Source organism: Symphalangus syndactylus, chromosome 14 (assembly GCF_028878055.3).
Source record: "Symphalangus syndactylus isolate Jambi chromosome 14, NHGRI_mSymSyn1-v2.1_pri, whole genome shotgun sequence".
Taxonomy (NCBI): domain Eukaryota; kingdom Metazoa; phylum Chordata; class Mammalia; order Primates; family Hylobatidae; genus Symphalangus; species Symphalangus syndactylus.
In genome coordinates, this window is record NC_072436.2 from 17,487,506 (window position 1) to 17,512,251 (window position 24,746).

General features: G+C 54.5%; 1 protein-coding gene across 2 annotated transcripts in view; it reads left to right on the forward strand.

Annotated features, from left to right (window-relative positions):
- Positions 1–24,746, forward strand: part of SDK2 (sidekick cell adhesion molecule 2) — a 306,801-nt gene that overhangs the window by 248,147 nt on the left and 33,908 nt on the right. Inside the window, exons 25-36 of one of the 2 annotated variants that reach the window (XM_055242380.2) lie at positions 2,147–2,384; positions 3,215–3,330; positions 3,981–4,170; positions 6,187–6,285; positions 7,543–7,737; positions 10,097–10,298; positions 11,588–11,691; positions 12,223–12,293; positions 13,747–13,882; positions 16,763–16,819; positions 18,171–18,272; positions 18,428–18,543. In XM_055242380.2, coding sequence (XP_055098355.1) covers positions 2,147–2,384; positions 3,215–3,330; positions 3,981–4,170; positions 6,187–6,285; positions 7,543–7,737; positions 10,097–10,298; positions 11,588–11,691; positions 12,223–12,293; positions 13,747–13,882; positions 16,763–16,819; positions 18,171–18,272; positions 18,428–18,543 — 1,626 coding nt within the window. The remainder of the gene's footprint in view (positions 1–2,146; positions 2,385–3,214; positions 3,331–3,980; positions 4,171–6,186; positions 6,286–7,542; positions 7,738–10,096; positions 10,299–11,587; positions 11,692–12,222; positions 12,294–13,746; positions 13,883–16,762; positions 16,820–18,170; positions 18,273–18,427; positions 18,544–24,746) is intronic. The other variant, XM_055242381.2, reaches the window with a different exon arrangement.

Below are 24,746 nucleotides of genomic sequence, written 5' to 3' on the forward strand. Positions count from 1 at the left end.
CAACAAGCCTGTGACAGCAGAGTGATCCTGGTCCCCATTTTGCAGATGAAACTGGAGCAGAAGAGAGATCAGATAACTTGCCCAAGGCCTCCCGTATCCTCCCACATGCTTTCATGAACAGCAGGGCTGAGGTCCCAACCCAGGGAATCTTTACCCGCAAGTCCACAGCCCTAACCGTTGGGCACGCTGCCATCTCATCCTCTGGAGAACAGGCCATTTCTCCCCACCAGGCCCTCTGGAACATCGTTTCCCAGCATGTGTCCCACAGAGCAGCAATCCTAGGAGGTGTTTGGTGCAAACAAGAATTCTTAGACAAATAAATGTGGGAACAGCAGCGCATACCACAGCTCCGTAGAGAATCCAGGAACACTAGCATAGCAGGAGCCCTCTTGACCCTGCTTCCCCAGGCCCATCTGACCATACAAACCCTTTGTTTCCATGTAAGATCTTACTCATTGTGCAAAACCCAACTTGCAAACACACCACACTGTGAAGTCGTTATTGCCGTTCCCGTGTGCGGACAGCTTGATGCTAACGGCCGTGAAAGCACTTGGCACCATCAGTCCTCGATAAATATTAGTTATTAATTGCAGTTTCCTTCCCAGAGTGGCTGGCACCTGAGCAGCGCTGCAGAGCTGTCTCGACCCAGCTCAGTGCCCCGTGCGCAGTGTGACCATACCCACCTCCTGCCCCTTTGCTCCCGGGCATCCCCACCCCAGGCTGGCTCCCTGCTTCCTTCCTGAATCTCACTTTAAGGTTTGCAGCTACTAAAAGGTTGGAGTCTGATGCTGAGGGCAGGGACTGCATGGGGGAATAGAAAGGCAGTTGCCATGTGGCACGGGGCCCTAGACGCCTCTCAGGCCCATGCTTAATGGTGCGTGGTCCATTACCTTTCCTCAGCAGGTAAGGGAACTTGCGCTTAAGCCCCATCTCCGGCTCTCGAGACCATCGATTGCTATCTTAATGGTCTTTGGTCGGCTTCACTAAGTGTCTGCAGGAGGGAGGGAGGAAGCGTGTAGTGAGCAGGGGAGGTTGGGCCGAAGGTGAGGAGTGGAGTAAAGTGGGTCAGCCTGGGGTGAGCCTGTGGACCAAGGGCCCTCCAGAGCCCCTGGAGAAGCAGAACTGGGGGAGGTGAGGGCTGGAGATGCCCCCACCCCAGCTCTGTGCCCTTCAGAGGAGTGGAGGCCCTGGGCTCCCCTCCCTGTGTGCACACCTCCACTGTCACCAGCACTGCCCATGGTCATCCACACAACCTTAAGCTGGTGACCACAGCCTCATCAGCCTAGTCCTAAGGCCCAGTAAAGAAATCTGACTTCTTTTCTGTGAGACTCAAACAAGAAGGAGGAGGCTGGTTGGGCATGGTGGCTTGTAATCCCAGCACTTTGGGAGGCCGAGGCGAGCAGATGGCTTGAGCTCAGGAGTTTGAGACCAACCTAAGCAACATGGCAAAACCTCGTCTCTACAAAACTTAGCAGGCATAGTGGCACACGCCTATAGTCCCAGCAAGAGATCGCTTGAGCCCAGGAAGTAGAGGTTGCAGTGAGCTGAGATGGCACCATGGCACTCCAGCCTGAGAGACAGAGCCAGAATCCTGTCTTAAAAAAAAAAAAAAAGAAGAAGGAGGAGGCTGAAAATGCAGCAGGAGAGGCTGAGGTTTGCTGGACAGAAAGACTTCCTGACTGGCAGGTGCCCCACCCATCCTGCTCTCTGCCCATGCTCACTCCTCCAAAGGCAGGCATGAGCTGAGACCAGGTGTGGTAGGCAATTAAGTGTATGCTGGCAGCCTGAGTGACAGAGGTAAGCAGCAGAGACAGCAGAGCCAAAGGTGGCGGTGTTATCAGTGTGTCAGACACACAGCCTTTGTGGGCTCCTGACTCCCTTGGCAGGGTAATAGATTTGTCACATGCACAGTAAAGAAAGGCTGCCGCTTCTCTATCCTCCCTGCAGGAAGATAAGAGCCCATCAGAAACACAGTCACACAACCTAAGCCACACTCGGGTGAGAGAGCCTCATGTGGACACTGAGCGGGTGACAGTGGGACGGATAGCCCTGAAGGCTCCCTGGAGGAGAGGGTAGCAGGGCAGTTCTTCCCTGCACAGTGGGGGGCCTGGCTCATAGCAGCTTTGCCACCCCTGCCCCGCTGCAGCCTCTCCCGGAGATGGAATACAATGGGAACCCTGAGTCCGTGGGCTATAAGATCAAGTACAGCCGGTCAGACGGGCATGGCAAGACGCTGAGCCACGTGGTGCAGGACCGTGTGGAGCGGGAGTACACCATCGAGGACCTGGAGGAGTGGACAGAGTACCGCGTCCAGGTCCAGGCCTTCAACGCCATCGGGAGTGGGCCCTGGAGCCAGACAGTGGTGGGCAGGACCCGGGAGTCAGGTACCGACCCCTCACACCCAACCGCCCTGCTGCCTGTCCCCTCCTTGGTCTCTATGCCCTCAGGGCCATCCAAGGGCGTGCCAGGCTGAAGGTGTTGTTCAAAAACAGCCTGAGCTCATTTCCTCTGCTTATGCTCAATGTCACAATGATGTTGCCACGTCCCCCAGCACCTGCCACTTCCCTGCAACTGTGCCTGCTATTCCCATATTCCCAAGGGGGGCGGGGGTGTCCCTGCCTCTGGAGGAGAGCTAGGTCGGCTCCACCATTCATACCGCCCAGTCCCCTGCCCTCAGCTTTAACCCTGAAACCCAGTGGTGCCTGAAAGACCACAGTGGAGGGGTCGAGGAAAGGGTTAGCTCTCAGAACATTCCAGAATCACTACCAGAAGCTCCTGGGGGCCTGCCCAGGGGTGACCCACAGAATGTGAGCCCAGCATTCAGGCAACTCTCATCCATCCATATGTGGTTCACTGCTCTGTGGCTTTTTCCTGGCACCCTTTAAATGACAGACAGCTCTCCTAGGCCCCCCTGGTCCCTCTGCCAGCCCTCTCTGCTGTGCTAGCAGGAAATGCAAGCTCATCTAATCCTAACCTGAGCAGAGAATCCTGTGAGGAGGCTCATCTGAAACCGGACACAGCGTCTGCAGCATTCCAAAACCAAAGGCCGTCTTGGTGGGATCGTTTGCAGTTTGGGGACCATGTGTGCCACGTTTCTTCCATAGAGAGGCAACATCGAGCTGGCCCCTTCCTCGGCCCCATGTCCTGGTCCACATCCCTTGCACAGTCAACATTGGGTCCTGAGTGCCTTCTCTCCACTCCCTTTCCCCCACAGTCCCCTCTTCCGGCCCCACCAATGTGTCTGCACTGGCCACCACCTCCAGCAGCATGCTGGTGCGCTGGAGCGAGGTCCCCGAGGCCGATCGCAACGGGCTCGTGCTGGGCTATAAGGTGAGTCCCGGGATCCCAGGAGGTGGGGTCCCTACGCTGGCCCCTCCAGCCTCTCCATCCAAGGGGCCTTGTCCTTATCACCCTCTAGGTCTCTGCCTCCTAGAGTGGATACAGGGGATCTGCCTGGCATCCTAGCCTGTGGTCACCATGGCAACCACGAGTCATCCCTTGTGGGTGGGGAGGCACCCAGAGAGGACCCAGGGCCTAGGCCTGCTCCATCTCTCCCGGGAGGCCACGCTGGATGCCCCCAGCCTCACTCAGCTCTGTTGGACCCAGTTTTGCTTTTCGTTATCTTTTAGAATCCCTTTTAAAGCTGTGCCTAGCCACATGGTCCAGCCCTGGTCTGGAAGTTGGGAGATGTGTGACACACAGCTGCTAGCTGTGTGACCTTGCATAAGTCACACCCCCTGTCTAGGGCTGTCTTCCCACCTGCATGCCCTCTCAGGAGCCTTCTTGCCCTATGACTGAGTCTGTCTTTGTGTCCCCAGCCCTCCGGGTACACTAGCTTTGCAATTACCCTCAACCTTTGGGGCCAAGTCACTCCAAGGAGCCCAAGGCTACCCACCCCCTTCCTGGGGATGAGACTCTGGAAAAGTGTAGATGGGTGAGACGCAGGCCTGAGGCCCTCACCCTGTGCTGGGCCCTGACAGGTGATGTATAAGGAGAAGGACTCGGACGCCCAGCCCCGATTCTGGCTGGTGGAAGGCAACTCATCTCGCAGTGCCCAGCTCACTGGCTTGGGCAAATACGTGCTCTATGAGGTCCAGGTGCTGGCCTTCACACGCATCGGGGACGGCAGCCCCAGCCACCCTCCCATCCTGGAGCGGACGCTGGATGATGGTGAGTCCATATCCCAGTGAGCTTGGGGAAGGCTGGGAGGAGCCGCCCTTCCTCCTGCCCATCTGGCCTTGCCCTTCTGGGGTCAGGCTCTGCCCCACGGGGAGCCATGGCCTCAGATGCCTCCTGTAGGGATGGGTCACCCAGAGCTACCAGCCCCGCTGCAGGGGATGCTAATTACAGCCTGTGTATCCCTGAGGACAGTGCGGAGGCAGTTTGACGTCTGATTCAGTCTCTTGGTCTGTCTGCAAAACAAGTGTACAGAATAGGGACTTGCACCAGTTTTAATTTACTTTTCTTTTTTTTTTGATACAGTATCACTCTGTCACCCAGGCTGGAGTGCAGTGGTGCGGTCTTGGCCCACTACAACCTCCGCCTCCCAGGTTCAAACCATTCTCTTGCCTCAGCCTCCTGAGCAGCTGGGATTACAGGCGCTGGCCACCACACGCAGCTAATTGTTGTATTTTTAGTAGAGCTGGGGTTTCACCATGTTGGCCAGGCTGGTCTCGAACTCCTGACCTCAGGCAATCCACCCACCTCAGCCTCCCAACATGCTGGAAATACAGATGTGAGCCACTGCGCCTGGCCAGTTTTACTTTATTTTTCAACTGGAGCAGGTTCACTTTGAGTAAAGGTCTGTGAAAGTGAAAGTATTTTTCCTGGACACACGAACCTCCTGGTCCTGTTTGCAAAAGAATGTCACCAGCGGGCTGCAGGCATTCATCCCTGTAGCAAAACTCCCCATCAGAAACAGCAATGCATCCCTTGCCCCCTCCTATCTCCCCGCACACGCCCCCACCTACTGCCCACCACAGACATCTGCAGGAGCCGGACCAGAGTGCAGAAGGAAGTCCAAATACCATATGTTTGCATATGCTAACATTATTCATCAAGCTAATGAACTGTTAAATTAAATATGTTCTATCCTCCTGCCTTGACAGATATACCCTTATAATGATGTGGAAGGCCAGGTTCAAGTTTAGAAATCTCAGGCTGGGCGTCGTGGCCCATGCCCGTAATCCTAGCACTTTAGGCAGCCAAGGCAGGCAGACCACTTGAGGTCAGGAGTTCGAGACCAGCCTGGCCAACATGGTAAAACCCTGTCTCTACCAAAAGTATAAAAATTAGCCAGGTGTGGTGGCACACACCTGTAGTCTCAGCTACTGGGAGGCTGAGGCAGGAGAATCGCTTGATCCGGGAGGCGGAGCTTGCAGTGAGTCGAGATCATGCCACTGCACTCCAGCTTGGGCAACAGAGCGAGACTCGGTATCAAAAAAAAAAAAAAAAAAAAAAGTTTGGAAATCTCAGACATCTTGTCATTCTGTGCTGCAATGCGGCAACACAGGAAGAGTGCCCCTCGCCAGCTACCCTCCCCCACCCCCTGCCCCATTCTCTCCTCACCCTGTCCTTTGACCCACTCCATTCAATCTTCATCTCCACACCTGCAAAATAGCTACCCCTTGGCCTTCCCTGGAGCCAGGGGTACATAGCCTACCCTCAGGAGAGTGGATGTGGGGACCAGGCCCATGCAGCCCCTGGAAGCATGCCTAGGCCTCTCTGGGCAGGGAATTCCAGGGTCCCAGGATTCCAGAGCAAGGTCTAGAGAGAGGAGTGGTGCAGGCTGGGGGTGGGCATTTCCCATTACCCCACGGCCACTTCACCCCATGGGTGGAAGGAAGTCAGAACAGGACCTTGTGAAGCACAGACGAATCCATCCAGGGCCCAGCTCTGAGGGCAGCCTGGTTCTGGGGCGTGTATACAGACAACGAGCAGGGGAAACTGGAGCCTCAGGTCCCTGCCAAATGATGCCTATTTTGAGGGCAGAAAGCCCCCTTGGTTCCATGTTCTTGCCCCTGGCTCCTAACACAGTATCAGGCACAGGGCAGTACTCCACAGAAATTCACTGAGCTGGGTGGCCCCTTCCCCCTCCACCCCGCCAGGCTGCTCTGCCCAAGCTGGGCCCATCCCCAGCTGAGCGGCAGCCTCGTGCATCGGCCTCTTCTCCTTTGCCCCCTCCAGTCCCAGGACCACCCATGGGCATCCTGTTCCCAGAGGTGCGGACCACGTCTGTGCGGCTGATCTGGCAGCCCCCTGCTGCTCCCAATGGCATCATTCTGGGTAAGCCTTTGCCCTTCCCATGCCCCGGCTGCAGGAAGAAGAAGGAGGCATGAGCTATAAAGGAGGCCACTTCATTACTGGCTAGAGGGAGAGTAGGTCCAGGGAGCCTCCACATCCCCTCTAGAATGGGACCTGAGCGTTAGCCCTCCTGCTAGAAGTTCCAGTGTGTAAGATAATCTTCCGGAGGGCAAGATCAGAGTTCAAGTCCCTTAAGAGTCATGGGTTGGGCTGGGCGCGGTGGCTCACGCTTGTAATCCCAGCACTTTGGGAGGCCGAGGCGGGCGGATCACGAGGTCAGGAGATGGAGACCACGGTGAAACCCCTTCTCTACTAAAAATACAAAAAAAAAATTAGCCGGGCGTGATGGCGGGCGCCTGTAGTCCCAGCTACTCGGGAGAGGCTGAGGCAGGAGAATGGCGGGAACCCGGGAGGCGGAGCTTGCAGTGAGCCGAGATTGCACCACTGCACTCCAGCCTGGGCGTCAGAGCGAGACTCCGTCTCAAAAAAAAAAAGAGTCATGGTTGGCTTTGCGTCCCCAAATGTCCCCAGACCCCCAGCCTGCCAGCCATCTGGTAAACCTTGGACGCTGTTCCTTAGCATGGCCAAGTGAGGGCACGCTGGCAGGCTCAGCACAGCTGGAAAAGAGTCTCAAGGCGCACAGGAGGGAGGCTACAGATGGGAAGCTTCATCTCACGTTTAGGGTTCCCCCAATACACACACCCAGGGTTCCGGTCGGCAGCTGCATGAACTTGAGCAGGTCTACTCCCCTCTGCGGCCTCAGTCCCCTCACCTTTAAAATGGGGGCTTGGGCTGCCTGTACCTGTCCCAGGGTTCTAAGTCCTGACCTCACGCACCACCTGCCCTAGAGCAATGCCACATCCCTAATTCAGAGTGGAGGCAGGAAGGGCAAGTGCGTTAGCCCAGAAAGACCTGGGCTGGGATTCCAGCTCTGTCACTTACCAGCGGGTGGTCTGGCCTCTCCGGGCCTCAGTTTCTTCACTTGCGGCTGTTACGGGGGGTCACAGACCCTGTGCATAGAGGGCCTCTCCATGCCACCCACGGTCCACCCTCCGCAGGTGGCAGCTGAAGACTGGAGAGTGACCCAGAGGCCTCAGGCAGACAGAGCACAGCCAAAGTGACCACGGCAAGGTGGCCATGTGCAGACACAGCTGTGGCTTTGGACGGAACAACCCTTCCTGGGGCCCTAGGGGCAGCTTGCCTTGCTTGCCATCATAGCCATGTGCTTCCTTCCCACAGCTTACCAGATCACACACCGGCTCAACACCACCACGGCCAACACCGCCACTGTGGAGGTGCTGGCACCCAGCGCCCGGCAGTACACAGCCACGGGCCTCAAGCCAGAGTCTGTCTACCTGTTCCGCATCACGGCCCAGACCCGCAAGGGCTGGGGAGAGGCTGCCGAGGCCTTGGTGGTGACCACTGAGAAAAGAGGTGACTGCCCACGGGGGCCAGGGAAGGCCTGGGGGGCAGCTGAGGGGGGGCCAGCCAGTGCTCTGAGCTGCTCCTAGTGGATGGCTGGTATGAGCCACAGTGCCCTGGGTGAGAATGGAAGGTGGGCTCCAATCTCTCAAGTCAAAGTCAGCGAGGAGTCTAGTAGACTCCCAGAGATGAGCTGCAAGTTCACTCCCAAGGACCCTACTCTGGTCTAGTCTTCTAAAGGGGAAGTCTGTGGCCAGGCTCAGTGGCTCACGCCTGTAATCCCAACACTTTGGGAGGCCGAGGCGGGTGGATCACTTGAGGTCAGGAGTTTGAGACCAGCCTGACTGACATGGCGAAACCCCGTCTCTACTAAAAATACAAAAATTAGCCAGGCGTGATGGCGCACACCTGTAATCCCAGCTACTCAGGAAGCTGAGACACGAGAATCACTTGAACCCAGGAGACGGAGGTTGCAGTGAGCCAAGATCGCACCACTGCACTCCAGCCTGGGTGACAGAACAAGACTCTGTCTAAATTAATTAATTAATTAAGGGAGGGTTAGTGACCATCTTCCCTCTCCCCTCCCCGCTCGCAGCCCTGGCCTTGTCAACACAGATGGGCTGCTGCCGGGAGCTCCAGCTGCCACTGCACTGCTGCCCTGAGCTGGCACCTTGCCTGACCTTGGGCTCCCCAAAAGCAAGCCTGGGACCCCGACTGGCCTGAAAGGGATATATTAGAAAATACTCTCAATCTGGGCCACATAGTGAGACCCCATCTCTACAGAACGTAAAAATATTAGCCATAGGCCGGGCATGGTGGCTCACACCTGTAATCCCAGCACTTTGGGAGGCCGAGGGAGGCAGATCACCTGAGGTCGGAAGTTCAAGACCAGCCTGGCCAACAGGGTGAAACCTTGTCCCTACTAAAAATACAAAAATTAGCTGGGCATGGTGGCACACATCGCTAACCCTAGCTACTTGGGAGGCTGAGGCAAGAGAATCGCTTGAACCTGGGAGGCGGAGGTTGCAGTGAGCTGAGATCACACCACTGCAGCCCAGCCTGGGCTACAGAGCGAGACTGTCTCAAAATAAAATAAATAAATATTAGCCAGGTGTGGTGGGATACATCTGTAGTCCCAGCCATTCAAGAGGCTGAGGTAGAAGGATTGCTTGAATCAAGGAGTTTGAGGGTGCAGTGAGCTATGATCGTGCCACTGCACTCCAGCCTGGGCAGCAGATACAGACCCTGTCTGTGTTTTAAAGAAAGAAAGAAAGAAAGGAAGGAGGGGAAGGGGAAAGGGAAGGAGGAGGGGGAGGGGAAGGGAGGAAAGGCGAGAGGAGAGGGGAAGGGAAGGAGAGGGGAGGGGAGGGGGAAGAAGGAAGGGAGGGAGAAAGGAAGGGAGGGAGGGAGAAGGAAGGGAGGGAGGGAGAAGGAAGGGAGGGAGGGAGAAGGAAGGGAGGGAGGGAAAAGGAAGGGAGGGAGGGAGAAGGAAGGGAGGGAGGGAGGGAGAAGGAAGGGAGGGAGGGAGAAGGAAGGGAGGGAGGGAGAAGGAAGGGAGGGAGGGAGAAAGAAGGGAGGGAGGGAGAAGGAAGAGAGGGAGGGAGAAAAGAGAGGGAGAAAGAAAAGGAAAGGAGGAAAGGAAGGGAGGGAGGAAAGGAAGGAAGGGAGGGAGGGAGGGAGGAAGGGAAGAAGAAAATGTACTCAGGAAAAACAGTACAGTGCTTCTCAACTGGGGACTTCTTTGGCCCCAGGGGACACTGGACATGTCTGGAGACATGTTGTTTGTCACAGTGTGGGGGTGCTACTGGCATCAAGTGGGTGGAAGCCAGGGACACTGCTGAGCATCCTGCAGTGCACGGCATGCCCCCGCCACAGAGTCATCTGTTCCGAATTGCAGTACTGCTGAGGTTTGAGAAGCCCTGCAGGAGGGGCGGGGCAGTGAGGCTGGGGAGAGAAGGGAGCCAAGCTAGGGCCTGGAATGAAGCAAGGCTTCTCGCAGGGAAACAGCCTCATCCCGCTCAATCGGGGACTGCGCAGGGCCCGGCTCGGCCTCGTTTCAGGCAGGAGCAAAGGAACTGGGTGGATGTTTGTCCCTCCTCACCGTCAGTCCTTGCTTATGGCTGCCCTGAGGAGCTGTAAATTCCCAGGCCCTGGGGCTCTAGGAGCCTGAGGGTGGGCCTCTGACCCGGAGAGGGGTGCTCGCTGTACCCAGGTGTGAGAACCTGCAAGGATCCTGCGTGCATGGAATTGGGATGGGAAGGGGATGCCAGGCCTGAGCCCAGATCACCTCCTTTCGTCCCTCGAAAAAGTCCAGCCCCCTCCACCACGGCTTGGCCTACTCACCTGCTCCTCCCCCTCTGCCACCTCCCAGTCCGCCCGCAGCCCCCCAGCAGACCAATGGTGCAGCAGGAGGATGTGAGAGCACGCAGCGTGCTGCTGTCCTGGGAGCCGGGGAGCGATGGGCTCTCCCCTGTGCGCTATTACACCATCCAGACCCGCGAGCTGCCCAGCGGCAGGTGGGCACTGCACTCGGCCTCCGTGAGCCACAACGCCTCCAGCTTCATTGTGGACAGGTAAGGCTCGGGTCCACGCCAGCATCCCCACTGCCCCTCTCCCTGCCGGGACCAGCGGTGCTCCTCCACTGGGTAGGGGGCCTTCTGAAAACACCTCCAGCCTGCCCCCAGCTCTCCTCCTACATGCACCACCCGGGCGGCCTCCGCGTCCACTCTCACCCTCCCAAATTAGCTCTGTCCTGCTTTGCCTCGCTCTGTTCCCTCTGGAACCCTGTTAGGTTGCCTCTTAATTATCTATTTCTGGAGCCTAGAAGTCCCCCTTTAGTGAAGTGCCTGTCATCCTTCATTAGTGATTCTTCCAGCTGAGCGGCATCTTCCTCTCCAGCTTTAATAGGGGAGTGGAGCGTCACTCCAAAATTCTGGCTTCAATTTAATTCCGAATGGGTTGTATTTTTTATATTCCGGTTGATGTGACCGGGAGTTTTGAGCAATACTTTCTTCCCCACCTCTCCCACCCCCCATAAATCTAAAAGAGAGACGTTTGCTCCCAGAGGAAATGAGGCCTATAGAGATGAAGTACTGCTTAACTCTTGAGAACCTCAGCTCTTCCCTCATTTACTACATTTAAAAAAGAGAGGCCAGGAGCGGTGGCTCATGCCTGGAATCCCAGCACTTTGGGAGGCCGAGGCGGGAGGATCACTTGAGGTCAGGAGTTTGAAACCAGTCTGGCCAACATGGTGAAACCCTGTCTCTACTAAAATACAAAAATTAGCTGGCTATGGTAGCACATGCCTGTAATCCCAGCTGCTCGGGAGGCTGAGGCACGAGAATTGCTTGAACCTGGGAGGCGGAGGTTGCAGTGAGCCAAGATGGCACCACTGCACTCCAGCCTGGGCGACAGAGTGAGACTGTGTCTCAACAACAACAAAAAAAGATTCCATCTCAAACAAAAAAAAAAAAGAAAGAGATGGCAGTTTGTTGGGGGCAGGGGAGGAGTTTGTTCCCAGTGGAGGTATTGGTGCTTTTGTGACTGCATGGTGCTCTGAAGTGGGGAAGCTGCAGACATTTCCTTCTCGGGAAGCTATGGCTTACAACTGGGGCTAAAGGCACCCCAAGCTGGCATGGGCTGGAGGACCTGGTCTAGGTGCTTGGGACCCCTGGGACTGGGTCCCAGTTCATCCTCTGTGTAGCAAAGCTCATTTCTGAGCCTCAGTGTGCCCTTCTGTGTAGTGGGCTGGCACCCCGCCCCCTTTCCCAAGCAGGGGCAGACCAGGGAGACTCCTTGGTGGGGGCATGGGGCGAGGCCTTTAAGGAGCACCTTGGCGCATTGGCCCTATTTCCCCCCACAGGCTGAAGCCCTTCACGTCCTACAAGTTCCGAGTGAAGGCGACCAATGACATTGGCGACAGCGAGTTCAGCGAGGAGTCGGAGTCACTGACCACCCTGCAGGCCGGTCAGTACCCCTTCCCCAGCAGTCTCCCTCTCGGCCCACTGGCTGCTTCCTGGGCACGGGGCATTTTCTTCTGGGGGGAGGGGCCTCCAAAGATGAGAGGGGCGTGGGACCCACTGGGCCCTTCAGCTCCCAGGGTAGGGTCTCAGGGAGGTTTGGGCCACAGACACCTTTGCCAAGGGCTCAGGGTCCCAGGCCCAGCCTGGCCTGTGGCGCATTCCTTCCTCGTGTCCCACAAGCTGCCAGCGAGCGGGACGGGAGTTCTCAGCAGCAGCAGAAGTGATCTATGGCTCTGAGGGGCAGAGTTGAGGGGGCTCTGGGACCCTTGGGTTTGGGCTGGGTCAGCTCACAGTCCCTCCCTCCCTCCCCTTTACACCAGCCCTTTGTTCTGCAGAAGTCAGGCCAGCAGGCATGGAGGGCAATGCAAGCTGGACTTGCCCCGCGGTCCAGTATTAGCAGAATCTGGTCCCAGTGGGCTCCTGGGGGACTTGAAGCTGCGGCCCCCAGAACCTACCTGTCTGCCTCTCTCCACAGCCCCCGACGAAGCACCCACCATCCTCTCCGTGACGCCCCACACCACCACCTCCGTGCTAATCCGATGGCAGGTACGGCCCAGCAGGCAGGAAAGCTCCATGAAGACCCAGACGAGCTCTGCTCTGGGACTGGAAAGCCAGCAGTCCCCACCAGGGCTGCATGGAGCCCCCAGGTTCTCTGCCCCCAGAGCACCTGGGAAGCCATGAGAAATCCAGGCATGTGCATGTCACAGAACACGCCATGGCCTGGGGAAGACCATGGGCAAACCTCAGCGACCAGGCTGCTCATGGGTCCTGCCCCGCAGGGCCCTCCTGTGCCCTCTGAAGTTCAGCCTTGGCTCAGCAGGTCACCCACATGAGAGGGACCCCTGGCAAAACCCCATCTCTACTAAAAGTTCAAAGCACTGAACTGCCGTCACCACTTCTCCAGATCAAAGGGGCAGGCACTCCCCTTCAGCCATCTGCCACCCCACAAAGGGAAAGCCCTCGAAGACAAAGCCAGGAGGGTCCCCCCAGCCTGAGACACACAGCCTCAAGGAGAGGACGCTCCCGTAGATGAACATGACTTAGTGCACCTGTGACCGGGACGAGGCTGGAGCAACATGGCGGAGGGGGCAGGGAGATGCCCGCGGCAGCTGGGGAAGTCATTAAGGAGCTAATAAAGGCTGAGCTGTTTCAGCAGGGTTTTGGTTTTTTGGGGTTTGGGTTTTGTTTTGTTTTCAGACAGAGTCTTGCTCTGTCCCCCAGGCTGGAGTACAGTGGCCCCATCTCAGCTCACTGCAACCTCCGCCTCCCGGCTTCACATGATTCTCTTTCCTCAGCCTTCCCAGCAGAACTACAGGCACATGCCACCACACCCAGCTAATTTTTATATTCTTAGTAGAGACGGGGTTTTGCCATGCTGGCCAGGTTGGTCAGTCCATTCTTTATGAGCAATATCATTAAGAAGTGGTTCCCATCTTCTCCCGAAGCCTGTTCTCCAGCTAAGCTGTAGATGGGAGAGGAAGCAAAGGAGAACTTGATGAAGGGGTGAGGGGCGCACTCACCCTTGCATGTACTAAGAGTAGGAGAGGGCTCAGCTTGCAGGAAACACCAGGAAGTGTTATCCAGGTGCTAAGGCAGGGACCAGCAGTCCTGGGGAGGCTGGTGATCAGGTGAGGGCAGCCCTTGAAGACAAAGGAGCTGAACCAGGAGTGGCTCTAGGAAAACAGCTGTGTGCTCAGGCCCCGATGATGCCGTGTGATCTTGGGAAAGTTCCTTAATATCTCTGAGCCTCAGTTTCCTGCTTGGGGAAAAGGCAATTACTGATTCCTGCCCTTCCTTCCTTCCAAAGAATGCTGCAGGGATGAAATGGCCTCATCAGAAGTGCTTTGTAAATTTAAAATGCCCAATATTATCTTGATTTCTTTTCCTGGTTAAAACACAGTCCCTGCTCTGTGGCTGCTCTGAGGCATGATGAGAGAGCGTGGGGTGGGGTGGGTGGTAGTCCAGGTCCCCTCCCCATGCCCTACTCCCTTCCCTGCAGCCGCCAGCAGAGGACAAGATCAATGGCATCCTCCTGGGCTTCCGGATCCGATACCGGGAGCTGCTCTATGAAGGACTGAGGGGCTTCACGATTCGAGGCATCAACAACCCAGGGGCCACATGGGCCGAGCTTACCCGTGAGTGACACTTGGGAGCCAGAGGAATCGGTGGGATGGGGGCGGTCACCCTCACCTTCCCGCTCTGGAGCTCTCAGCTTCCTGGAACCACTCTAACCTGAAACCCTGCCTCCCTCCTCCATGTGTGCCTCTCCCTCTTCCCATCCCATTCCTTCATTTACTGAATATTTACTGAGCACCTTCTATGGGCTCCGAGTCACTGTGGGGCACACCAATGATCAAGATAGACAGGGTCCCTGCCCTCTTGGAGTTGCACGCTGGAGGAGGAGCCAGGCGAGCCAGGAAGGAAACATTCTAGGAGGACCTAAAGCCAGGGCCAGGCAAGGCTTCCCCGGCACCAGCACTGGCGCTAACACGGAAGGATGATGCCAAGTTAACCAGGACGAAGGGACAGGGACAGCCTGGTGTATGAGAAGGAGCACCCTGCCCTTGAGGGACCAGAAGCCTCACCTGGTCACACCCCAAGAGCAGTAGTCCTGGCCCCCTCTTTTCCTGGGGGAAGTCACTGCCCTGCCTGTCCTGGAGATCCAGCCTGCCCCCTGGAGCGAAGGAAGGAAAGCGGGGAGCCCAGGTGGAAATGTCAGGGAGAGCCGATGCCCAGGAGATCACAGCAAGGGAAAGACGTGTTTGGACTTTTGTGTTAGGAGCCACTTTGGTGGCATGAGGATGATGGCTTGGCCATGGTGGGAGGATGGGGAGCCAGAGGCAGGTGCCCAGATAGAGGCTGTTGCAGTCACATAGGAAGAGAGCACGAGGTTGGAACCGAGGCCAGTATGGGAGATGATACGTGATGGGTGCAGATGCTCCAGGACTCGAGGTTTTTTTGTTTTCGTTTTTGTTTTTTTTAGACAGAGTCTCGCTCTGTTGCCCAGGCTGGAGTGTAGCGGTGCCATCTCAGCTCACTGCAACCTCCACTTCCTGGGTTCAAGCGATTCTTGTGCCTCAGCCTCCCAGGTAGCTGGGACTACAGGCATGTGCCACCACGCTGCTAATTTTTTTGTTGTTGTTATTTTTAGTAGAGACGGGGTTTCACCATGTTGGCCAGGCTGCTCTTGAACTCCTGACCTTAAGCGACCTGCCCGCTTTGGCCTCCCAAAGTGCTGGAATTACAGGCGTGAGCCACTGTACCTGGCCTGTTTTTGATTTTTCAAAGTAAATCAGTCACTCACATAATAATTATTTAGTATTCCACATTGGCAGACAGTTAGGTGCATTTATGACAGTTAAGAGCTTTAGACAAAATGCTGCAAAGTGGTGCAACCGATAAAATATTTTACAGCACAGCAGATAGCAACAATAATTAGGACACCTTGGTACATAATGAAAGAAAAAACTGAGGTTTTCCCAGTGGCTCAAAGCTGATGTTCATCTACACCTTCGGCTTGTTTGGGTCTGAAGTGCTTGCGTTCACCTAAGATTTGGACTCAGACCACTAGAGATTTTTATAAAGAGCCTCCTTCCCTAAATATCCTCTGTCCACCCACCTGGGACTCCATGACTGATTCGTAGTAAAAGACAGCAGCAGGCAGCAGTACCCCAGAGGACTGGGTACTCAGGTGGGTGTGGGACACTCACCCAAACAGACTAGCAGGAGACGGGTCAGTTTAAGAGCCTCTCCTTTTTTTTTTTTTTTTTTTTTTGAGACGGAGTTTCACTCTTGTTGCCTAAGCTGGAGTGCAATGGCACCATCTCAGCTCACTGCAACCTCCGCCTCCCAGGTTCAAGCGATTCTCCTGCCTGAGGCCTCCTGAGTAGCTGGGATTAAAGGCGCACACTACCACGCCCAGCTAATTTTTTGTATTTTTAGTAGAAACGGGGTTTCACCATGTTAGCCAGGCTGGTCTCGAACTCCTGACCTCAGGTGATCCACCTGCCTCGGCCTTCCGAAGTGCTGGGATTACAGGCATGAGTCACTGCACCCGGCATTTTTTTTTTCTTTTTTTTTTTTGAGACAGAGCCTTGCTCTGTTGCCTAGGCTAGAATGCAGTGGCAGGATCTCGGCTCACTGCAACATCTGCCTCCCAGGTTCAAGCGATTCTCCTGCCCCAGCTTCCCAAGTAGCTGGAACTACAGGCATGCACCACTACGCCCAGCTAATTTTTGTGTTTTTAGTAGAGACCGGGTTTCACTGTGCTGGCCAGGCTGGTCTCGAACTCCTGACCTCAGGTGATCCACCCACCTTGGCTTCCCAAAGTGCTGAGATTACAGGCATGAGCCACTGTGCCCGGCCCAGCCTCTTCATTTTCACGTTTCCTCCCTTAGTTCTCTCAAGCCTTTCGTGCCTTGTCTTCTAGTGAGTTAGCAGACAACAAAATGATGAGCATGTAGCAAAGGAATATTAATAGAAAAACTCTGAAGTAGCTGATCCAACCAACAGCTTGCGTTTTTGGTGGACTTTTTTTCTTTCTTTTTTTTTTTGCCCGCATTAGCTTGTGGTTGGGATTTTATATTGCCTGTGTATAATACAGTCATATTTCCTAGTAGTAAAATTGTTTCTGGTTCATACGAGGAAATTAACGACTCCGGTATTTCATGCTGGTTTCCAGGAGCTCTGCCCTGAAACAAGGAAGAGAGTTGGGGTGAGAGGGTCCCCCAGAGATGTCCCTAGAGATGCTGGGCTACAAAGAGCTCATGTCACCTTGGGCCAGTGCACACCAGGGTGGGGACAGACTGTCCAGGGAGCCTCCAGCTTCCCCTGCCCCCACTGCACTGTTATCCTGGCCCGTAACTCAGCATTGGAAATTTGGAAACACTTCCTGTCTGTTCACCCCGTCGGCCCCGCCTGGCCGGAGTTTCTTTGTGGGGTGGGGATGTGTGAGCACTAACCTCTTCTGTCTGCTGTCTCCCTCTGCGCCCCCGCCCGGCACCCCCACCCCATAGCCACACACTCCATACGGAACCTGAGCCGGCCCAGCCTCACGCAGTACGAGCTGGACAGTAAGTCTCCTTGCATGGTGGCTTCATCGCGGGCCCAGGCCTCGCAGGGGATTGGGAGCGGGGCCTCCTCAAGAGGCCTGATCACAGGCTGAGGGGGTGTGCCCACCCCAGGGGGCTTAAGGAATGGGACTAACCTGAACACAAGTGATAACCCTAAACACACGGAAAAGTAGGCCGATGACAGGGAAAGTCTCCTTCAAGCCTGCCCTCTGTCGGGTGTGGGCTGGAAAAGGGAAGTCTGTAACCCTGTGCTCCGCTGGGTCAGGGGACAGTGACAGCAGGGCCGCAGCAGGAGCTGTTGGACGCTGTTGGGTAGGTGGGCAGGTGTCCACGTGGCTGCTGCCCCATCTAGTCCTATCGAAGGCACTTCTCGGCCCAGCTGGGTCTCACAGTTTGGCCCCACACCTGGAGGGAGGTAACAGCAGTTTCAGTCACCTGCTTCTGTCGTCCTCCCATGCACTAGGCATGTTCTTGCTGCTTGCACGCCCCAGCCCTTGATCTTTCTCTAAAGCCCCAGCCATGGTTCTTCCTGAGACCCGGGGCCTTAGGCAAGAGGGTTTCATGCTCAGGAGAAAATAGCACTAGTTTAAGGCTAAATTCTCTTCCTCCTTCCTCCGTCAACCAATGGCCAACACAGGCTGCATAGGCAGCTAGGCAAGGGTGACACCCCTCTCACAACCCTGTTGAAGGGTAGACTCCACCCAGGGGAAGGGAGCAGGGGCGGGGAACCCAGAGAGAAGAGTGGAGAGGGTGGGAGAAACTTTCAGCCACAGGGGACAGTGACTGCGCCCGTTTCTTGCAGCTGCGTCCCATTCCCAAGTTCTGCCAGGCATTCTCAGCCAAGCACCTCAAACTTGGCAGAAACATCAGGTTTCTTAGTCCAGAATTCACATCCGATGCGCCCCTCCCCCCTGGAGCTGAGCCCCGCTGTGTAAAGAGTTGGTGGATGGGAACTCTGGGCATCTGTCACGGTGGGGAAAGAGGACAGGCTGGGGTTAGGGGGTGACTCTATGGCCAGGCATGCCCAGGACAGCTTTGGTTTACCCAAAGCTGTTGTCCCAGTGTAAATGTTTATAGTGGTTTTCAGTCTCAAAAGTGTCCAGTTGAACAATAAAATGTAGGGCCACCCTAGGCCAAGAGGCCAACCAGCATCGCCCGATGCCCAGATTGGCACAGAGAGTCCCCTGGGGGCCCCGCCTCTCGCCTCCTTCTTCCTGCACCTTCACAGAGGGGACTAGAATGGCGGGGGTGCCTCATTCCTCCCCGTGCAGCCTCCACCCTCCCTGGGGGGCACCTTCCCAGCAGGGATGGTGACCTCAGTGTGCTTCTCCTCCGCCACTCTCCCCCACAGACCTGAACAAGCACAGGCGATATGAGATACGGATGAGCGTGTACAATGCTGTGGGCGAGGGGCCCTCCAGCCCCCCTCAGGAGGTCTTTGTCGGGGAGGCAGGTGAGCAGCGCCCGCCCTGTCTGGCCCCGGCATGTCTTTCCCAGCCTCACCCAGTTCAGCTGGAAGAGACGGGATCTGGGCTCCCCATCCCGCCCAGCCCACCTCCCCTCCCAGGTTTACTCACATGCTCACTGCCCACCCTGCATGCCCTCCAGTGCCCACAGCAGCACCTCGTAACGTGGTCATCCACGGCGCCACGGCCACACAGCTGGACGTGACTTGGGAGCCACCTCCGCTGGACAGCCAGAATGGAGACATCCAGGGGTACAAGGTAGGGTGCCCTCGGGCAGAGCAAAGGGGTGCATGGACGAGGAGCCAGGTCGGGGGCTGAGGAGTGAGTCATATGTGGGAGACAGGCAGGTCCCCAGGCCCTCCATTCATCCAGCCAGCTCCCCGGCCCTTCAGGCTCCGCCGTACACCTGCCGCCTTGGCTGTTTGGACCCAGTTCGCAGAAATATTGTACAGCTGAAGCTGAACCACATCCATACCCTCCAGCATCCTGAGGGCAGGCTGAGCTTAGATGCAAGAAACTCTAGCCATCCCTCGGCTTGTACCATCTCTGAGCAGCACACACATCCCTCCCCACCAACCGCCAGCCCCATACATAACTTAAGACCCTCCAAGGGGCTTTTGGCCCCATAGTTACAATATTAATATTAATCATATAGCCAATTAGCAAAGCATCACTGCCTAGTATTTGGAAATCTCTGTTTAAAAATCATTTCTAGGCTGGGCATGGTGGCTCACACCTTTAAATCCCCGCGCTTTGGGAGGCCGAGGCGGGCAGATCACCTGAGGTCAGGAGTTCGAGACCAGCCTGGCCAACATGGTGAAACCCCATCTCTACTAAAAATACAAAAATTAGCTGGGCATGGTGGCAGACACCTGTAATCCCAGCTATTCGAGAGGCTGAGGCAGGAGAATCACTTGAACCCAGGAGGCAGAGGTTGCAGTGAGCCGAGATTGTACCACTGCACTCCAGCCTGAGCAACAGAGCAAGACTCTATCTCAAAAAAAAAAAATTAAAATTAAAAATCATTTCTAGGGCTGTGTGTGGTGGCTCACACCTGTAATCCCAGCACTTTGGGAGGCCGAGGCGGGTGGATCACCTGAGGTCGGGAGTTGGAGAACAGCCTGGGCAACATAGTGAGACCCTGACTGTACAAAAAAAAATACAGAAATTAGCCAGGTGTGGTGGCATGCGCCTATAGTCCCAGCTACTTGGGAGGCTGAAGTGGGAGGATTGCTTGAGCCAGGGGGGCAGAGTTTGCAGTAGGCCATGATGGAGCCATTGCACTCCAGCCAGGTAACAGAGCGAGACACTGTCTCAAAAAAGAAAAAATATCATTTCTAGATTTAGGATGATGTCCTGTGCTATAATGGGATTCAATTTCTCCCTAATATTCACAAAGCCCATTGGAACTCTCAAATCTTCATGAAAGGCCCATGAAGCTGGGAGGATATGGGTTTTTATGCCCAAATGAGGAAACTGAGTTCCAATTTAGTTGACCTGGTGAGATCACAAAAACAGCAGGCAGGCTAGGCACGGTGGCTCACACCTGTAATCCCAACACTTTGGGAGGCCAAGGCAGGCGGATCACCTGAGGTCGGGAGTTCGAGACCAGCGTGACCAACATGGTGAAACCCCATCTCTACTAAAAATACAAAATTAGCCGGGTGTGGTGGCGCATGCCTGTAATCCCAGCTACTCGGGAGGCTGAGGCAGGACAATTGCTTGAACCTGGGAGAGGGAGGTTGCGGTGAGCTGAGATCATAGCATTGCACTCCAGCCTGGGCAACGAGCAAAATTCCGTCTCAAAACAAACAAACAAACAAACAGCAGGCAGCAAAGTCTGGCAGCTCTCACCCCCCCCGAGGGGTGAAGAGGAAGCACTAGCCACATGAGCACTAGGGGAAGTAGATTTAAAAAGAGACATGGGCCAGGCGTGGTGGCCTACACATGTAATCCCAGCACTTTGGGAGGCAGAGGCAGGCAGGTCACCTGAGGTCAGGAGTTCAAGACCAGCCTGGCCAACATGGTGAAACCCTGTCTCTACTAAAAATACAAAAATTAGCCAGGCGTGCTGGCGGGTGCCTGTAATCCCAGCTATTTGGGAGGCTGAGGCAGGAGAATCGCTTGAACCCACGAGGCAGAGGTTGCAGTGAGCAAAGACTGTGCCACTGCACTCCAGCCTGGACAACAGAGCAAGACTCCGTCTCCAAAAAAAAAAGAAAAAAAAAAAAAAAGGAATGTGTCTGCCTGGTTGGAACAGCTGGAACACATAACCCTTAGCTGTGTCTGCCTCCTGCACCAGTGTCCAGTTGACTCTCATTCTTGGCGGCTGGTTGTTACTCCAGAGAAGAACCCCAGTGCCGTGGCCTAAGTGGGGAGTAGGAGAGACACAAGGCACCTCATCCCACAGGTGGGAGGAGTGTCAGCAAAGGGGAAGAGCTTACCCAGGTCACACAGCTCGTTAATACAGGTAGCCCTGATTTAGGACGGAATCCAGCATAGGAGTCTCATTCCATCTGGGGTGAAGGAGGAGGAAGGAAGGAGGAAAGCCATGTTGCCAAGGAAGCCCTAAAGACAGATGACACCCCTCAAGGCATTGCCCAGTGGCACCAGCTGGGAAAACTAAATATTGCCCCCCTAGCATATGCCTCCCACGGGAAAAGAAAGGGGCCAGGGCGGCGCCAGCAGCAGTGTGGCAGCCACCAGACTGTCGAGGCTTGGAAGTGGTGAGTTAATAGACAGACCCAGGAAAATGTGTGGGTGCACACCACCATAGATAATACAGCAGAGGTCTACATGCTCCAGAAAACATGACCCGTACCTGAGCGGCAACTGTGGACATGAACGGAGAAAGTGCTACCTCCTGGACCTGTGATAACCAATGTACTGACATCAACATTCACGAACATCAGTGACGCATTAACTTCATCAACCCATGAGCACAGCGAAGCTGATACTGCATTCCAGTCAGACTGCACGCAACTGGTGCGTGGCAGGCACATTCATGCACTTTCTGAGAGCTCCAGTCTTTCAGTTGGTCAATGACACGTGTTTATTGAGCAGTTATTTTGTGCCCAGCATTGTTCTCAGAGCTGGGAATAACGCAGTGAGCAGGGACAATGTGAGCTTAGATGTTAGGGAGAGAAGACCAACAATGGACAAAATAAATAATACCGCCAGGTGGTGGTAAATGAAGCAGGTTAGGGGAGAGCCAGATCCATAAGGAGGTTTGAATTTTTTTTTTTTTGATACGGAGTCTTGCTCTGTCGTCAGGCTGAAGTGCAGTGGCGCAATCTCAGCTCACTGCAACCCCCACCTCCCAGGTTCAAGCGATTATCCTTCCTCAGCCTCCCGAGTAGCTGGGATTACAGGCGCCTGCCACCATGCCCAGCTAATTTTTGTATTTTTAGTAGAGACAGGGTTTCACCACGTTGGCCAAGCTTGTCTTGAACTCCTGACATCAGGTGATCTGCCTGCCTCGGCCTCCCAAATTGCTGGGATTACAGGCGTGAGCCACTGTGCCCAGCTAGGGTTTGAAATTTTAAGTGGGTTGTTAAGGGCTGGGCTCAGTGGCTCGCAACTGTAATCCTGGCACTTTGGAAGGCCGAGGTGGGTGGACTGCTTGACTCCAGGAGTCCAAGACCAGCCTGGGCAACATGGTGAAAGCCTGTCTCTACAAAAAGAAAACAACAACAAAATTAGCCGGGTGTGGTGGCACATGCCTGTAGTCCCAGCCAACGGGGAGGAAGGTGGGAGGAGTGCCTGAGCCCGGCCGAGTGAGGGTGCACTGAGCTGTTGTTGCACCTCGGCACTCCAGCCTGGGCAACAGATCAAGACTCTGTCTCAAAAAAAAAAAAAAAAAAAAAAAAAAAAGTTGTTAGGAAAAGACTTAATGAGAGGGTGATATCTGAGCAAAAACCTGAAGGAGAACAGGGCACAAATCACGTGAATCCAGAAAGAGAGGAAAGAAGAGCAAAGGCCTCAGGGTAGACAGGTACTTGGGGTGTACGGAGAGCCTTGTGTGTCCCCAGAGTGAGTTCCAGGGAGCGCAACAGGAGACGAGAAAGCCGGGGCTGGAGCACCGGGGGCCCTTCGGGGCTTTGGCTGTCACTCTGAGTGAAGTCCTCTGAGTGGAGGACTGGGACCTTTAGAGGGTCCCACTGGCTGCTGTGCTGAGCAGAGTCTGAAATGGGGAAAGCCCAGAAGCCATGAGGAGGCATCTGAACTATCCCGGTGGGCCATGAAGGGGGCTCAGATCAGGCGAGAGCAGGGTGAGAAGTGGCCACTCTCGGTTAGTCCTAACAGCAGAGCTGGTAGAATTCGCTAACAAATCAGGCTGGGCACAGTGGCTCACACCTGTAATCCCGGCACTTTGGGACCCCAAGGCGGGCAGATCACTTGAGGTCAGGAGTTTGAGACCAGCCTGGCCAACATGACGAAACCCCATCTCTACTAAAAATACGAAAATTAGCTGGGTATGGTAGTGCATGCTTGTAATTCCAGCTACTGGGGAGGCTGAGGCAAGAGAATCACTTGAACCCAGGAGGCGGAGGTTGCAGTGCACCAAGATCACACCACTGTACTCCAGCCTGGGCAACAGAGCGAGACCCTGTCTCCAAAAAAAAAAAAAAAAATTACTGACAAATTGAACATGGAGTAGGAGAAAAGGGAGGCAACAAGGACAGCCCCAGGGTCCGTAGGATGTTGGAGCAGGAAAAGACAAAGCTGGAGAAGGAGGAGGCTGGGGAGATCTGGAGTCTGGTTCCAGATGTGCTTGGTTCGAGACATCTGCTGGACATTCGAGGGGAGACAGAACACAGTCGGAGATGCATGTCTGGAGTTCAAGAGAGAAGGATCAAACCAGAGATGTGAATTATGGAGTCCTCAGCATGTAGATGATACTGAAACCCAGAGATTAGACAAGGAAAGATAAAGAACAAAAGAAGTCTACAAATTGAGCCCTGAAACCAAAAACTGAGCGATGTCTCAGAGCTCATGGGAAGAACATGCTTCCAGAAGAAGGAAGAACCTCTGGAATGGGAGAAAATATTTGCAAACCATACATATGACCGGGGTTAATAGCCAAAATATGTAAGGAACTCACACAACAAAAGTGAAAGAAAATGGGGCAAAGGACCCAAATGGACATTTCTCAAAAGAAGATACATAGGCTGGGTGCGGTGGCTCATGCCTGTAATCCCAGCACTTTGGGAGGCCAAGGTGGGCAGATCACCTGCGGTCAGTAGTTCGAGACCAGCCTGGCCAACTTGGTGAAACCCCGTCTCTACTAAAAATACAAAAATTAGCCAGGCATGGCGGCAGGCACCTGGCTGAGGCAGGAGAATCGCTTGAACCCAGGAGGTGGAGGTTGCAGTGAGCCGCTATCATGCCACTGCACTCTAGCCTGGGTGACAGAGCAAAACTCCAACTCAAAAAAAAAAATAAAAAATAAAAAGATATATAAATGGTTAACAGGTATCTGAGAAGTTGTTCAGCATCGCTCAGCACCAGGGAAATGCAAGTCAAAACCACAGTGAGATATCCCATCACACCTGCAAGGATGGCTGTTATCAAAAAGTCTAGAGATAAGTGGTGGTGAGGGTATGGGGAAAAGCGAACCTTTGCACACTGTTGGTGGGAATGTAAATCAGTACAGCCATTATGGATAACGGTATGGAGGTTCTGCAGAAAATTAAAAAGAGAACTCCAATGATCCAGCAATCCCACTACTGGGTATTTATCTAAAGGAATTGAAATGAGGCTCTTGAAGAGCTATCTGCAGACCCATGTTAATTTCAGCATCATTCACAGTAGCCAAGATGTGGAAATCGCCTAAGTGTCTGTGAATGGATGAATGAATGAAGAAAATGTGGTTTATACACAGTGGAATACCATCCAGCCTTGAAGGAAATCCTGCTGTTTGCAACAACACGGATGGACCTGCAGGATATTATGCCAAATGAAATGAACCAAGCACAGAAAGACAAATACTGCATGACCTCGCGTATATGTGGAATCTAAAATAATCAAACTCAGAGAAACAGAGTAGAATGATGGTTGCCAGGGGCTGAGGGAGTGAGGGAAGTAAGGAGAAGGTCACAGGATACAGCGTTTCAGTGAGGCAGGATGAATACGATCTAGATCTAATGTACAACATGGTGATGATAGTTAATGATACTGTATTGTACACTTGAAATTTGCTCAGAAGGTTCTTACCACAAAAAGATGATGAACATGTTAATTAGCCTGATTGTAGTAATCATTTCATAATGCATGTGTATATCAGAACACCATGTTGTATACCTTAAATACATTCAGTTTTGGGGGGGTTTTTTGTTTGTTTGTTTGTTTTGGTTTTTTTGAGACAGAGTCTCACTCTGTCACCCAGGCTAGAGTGCAGTGGTGCGATCTCCACTCACTGCAACCTCCGCCTCCTAGGTTCAAGGGATTCTTCTGCCTCA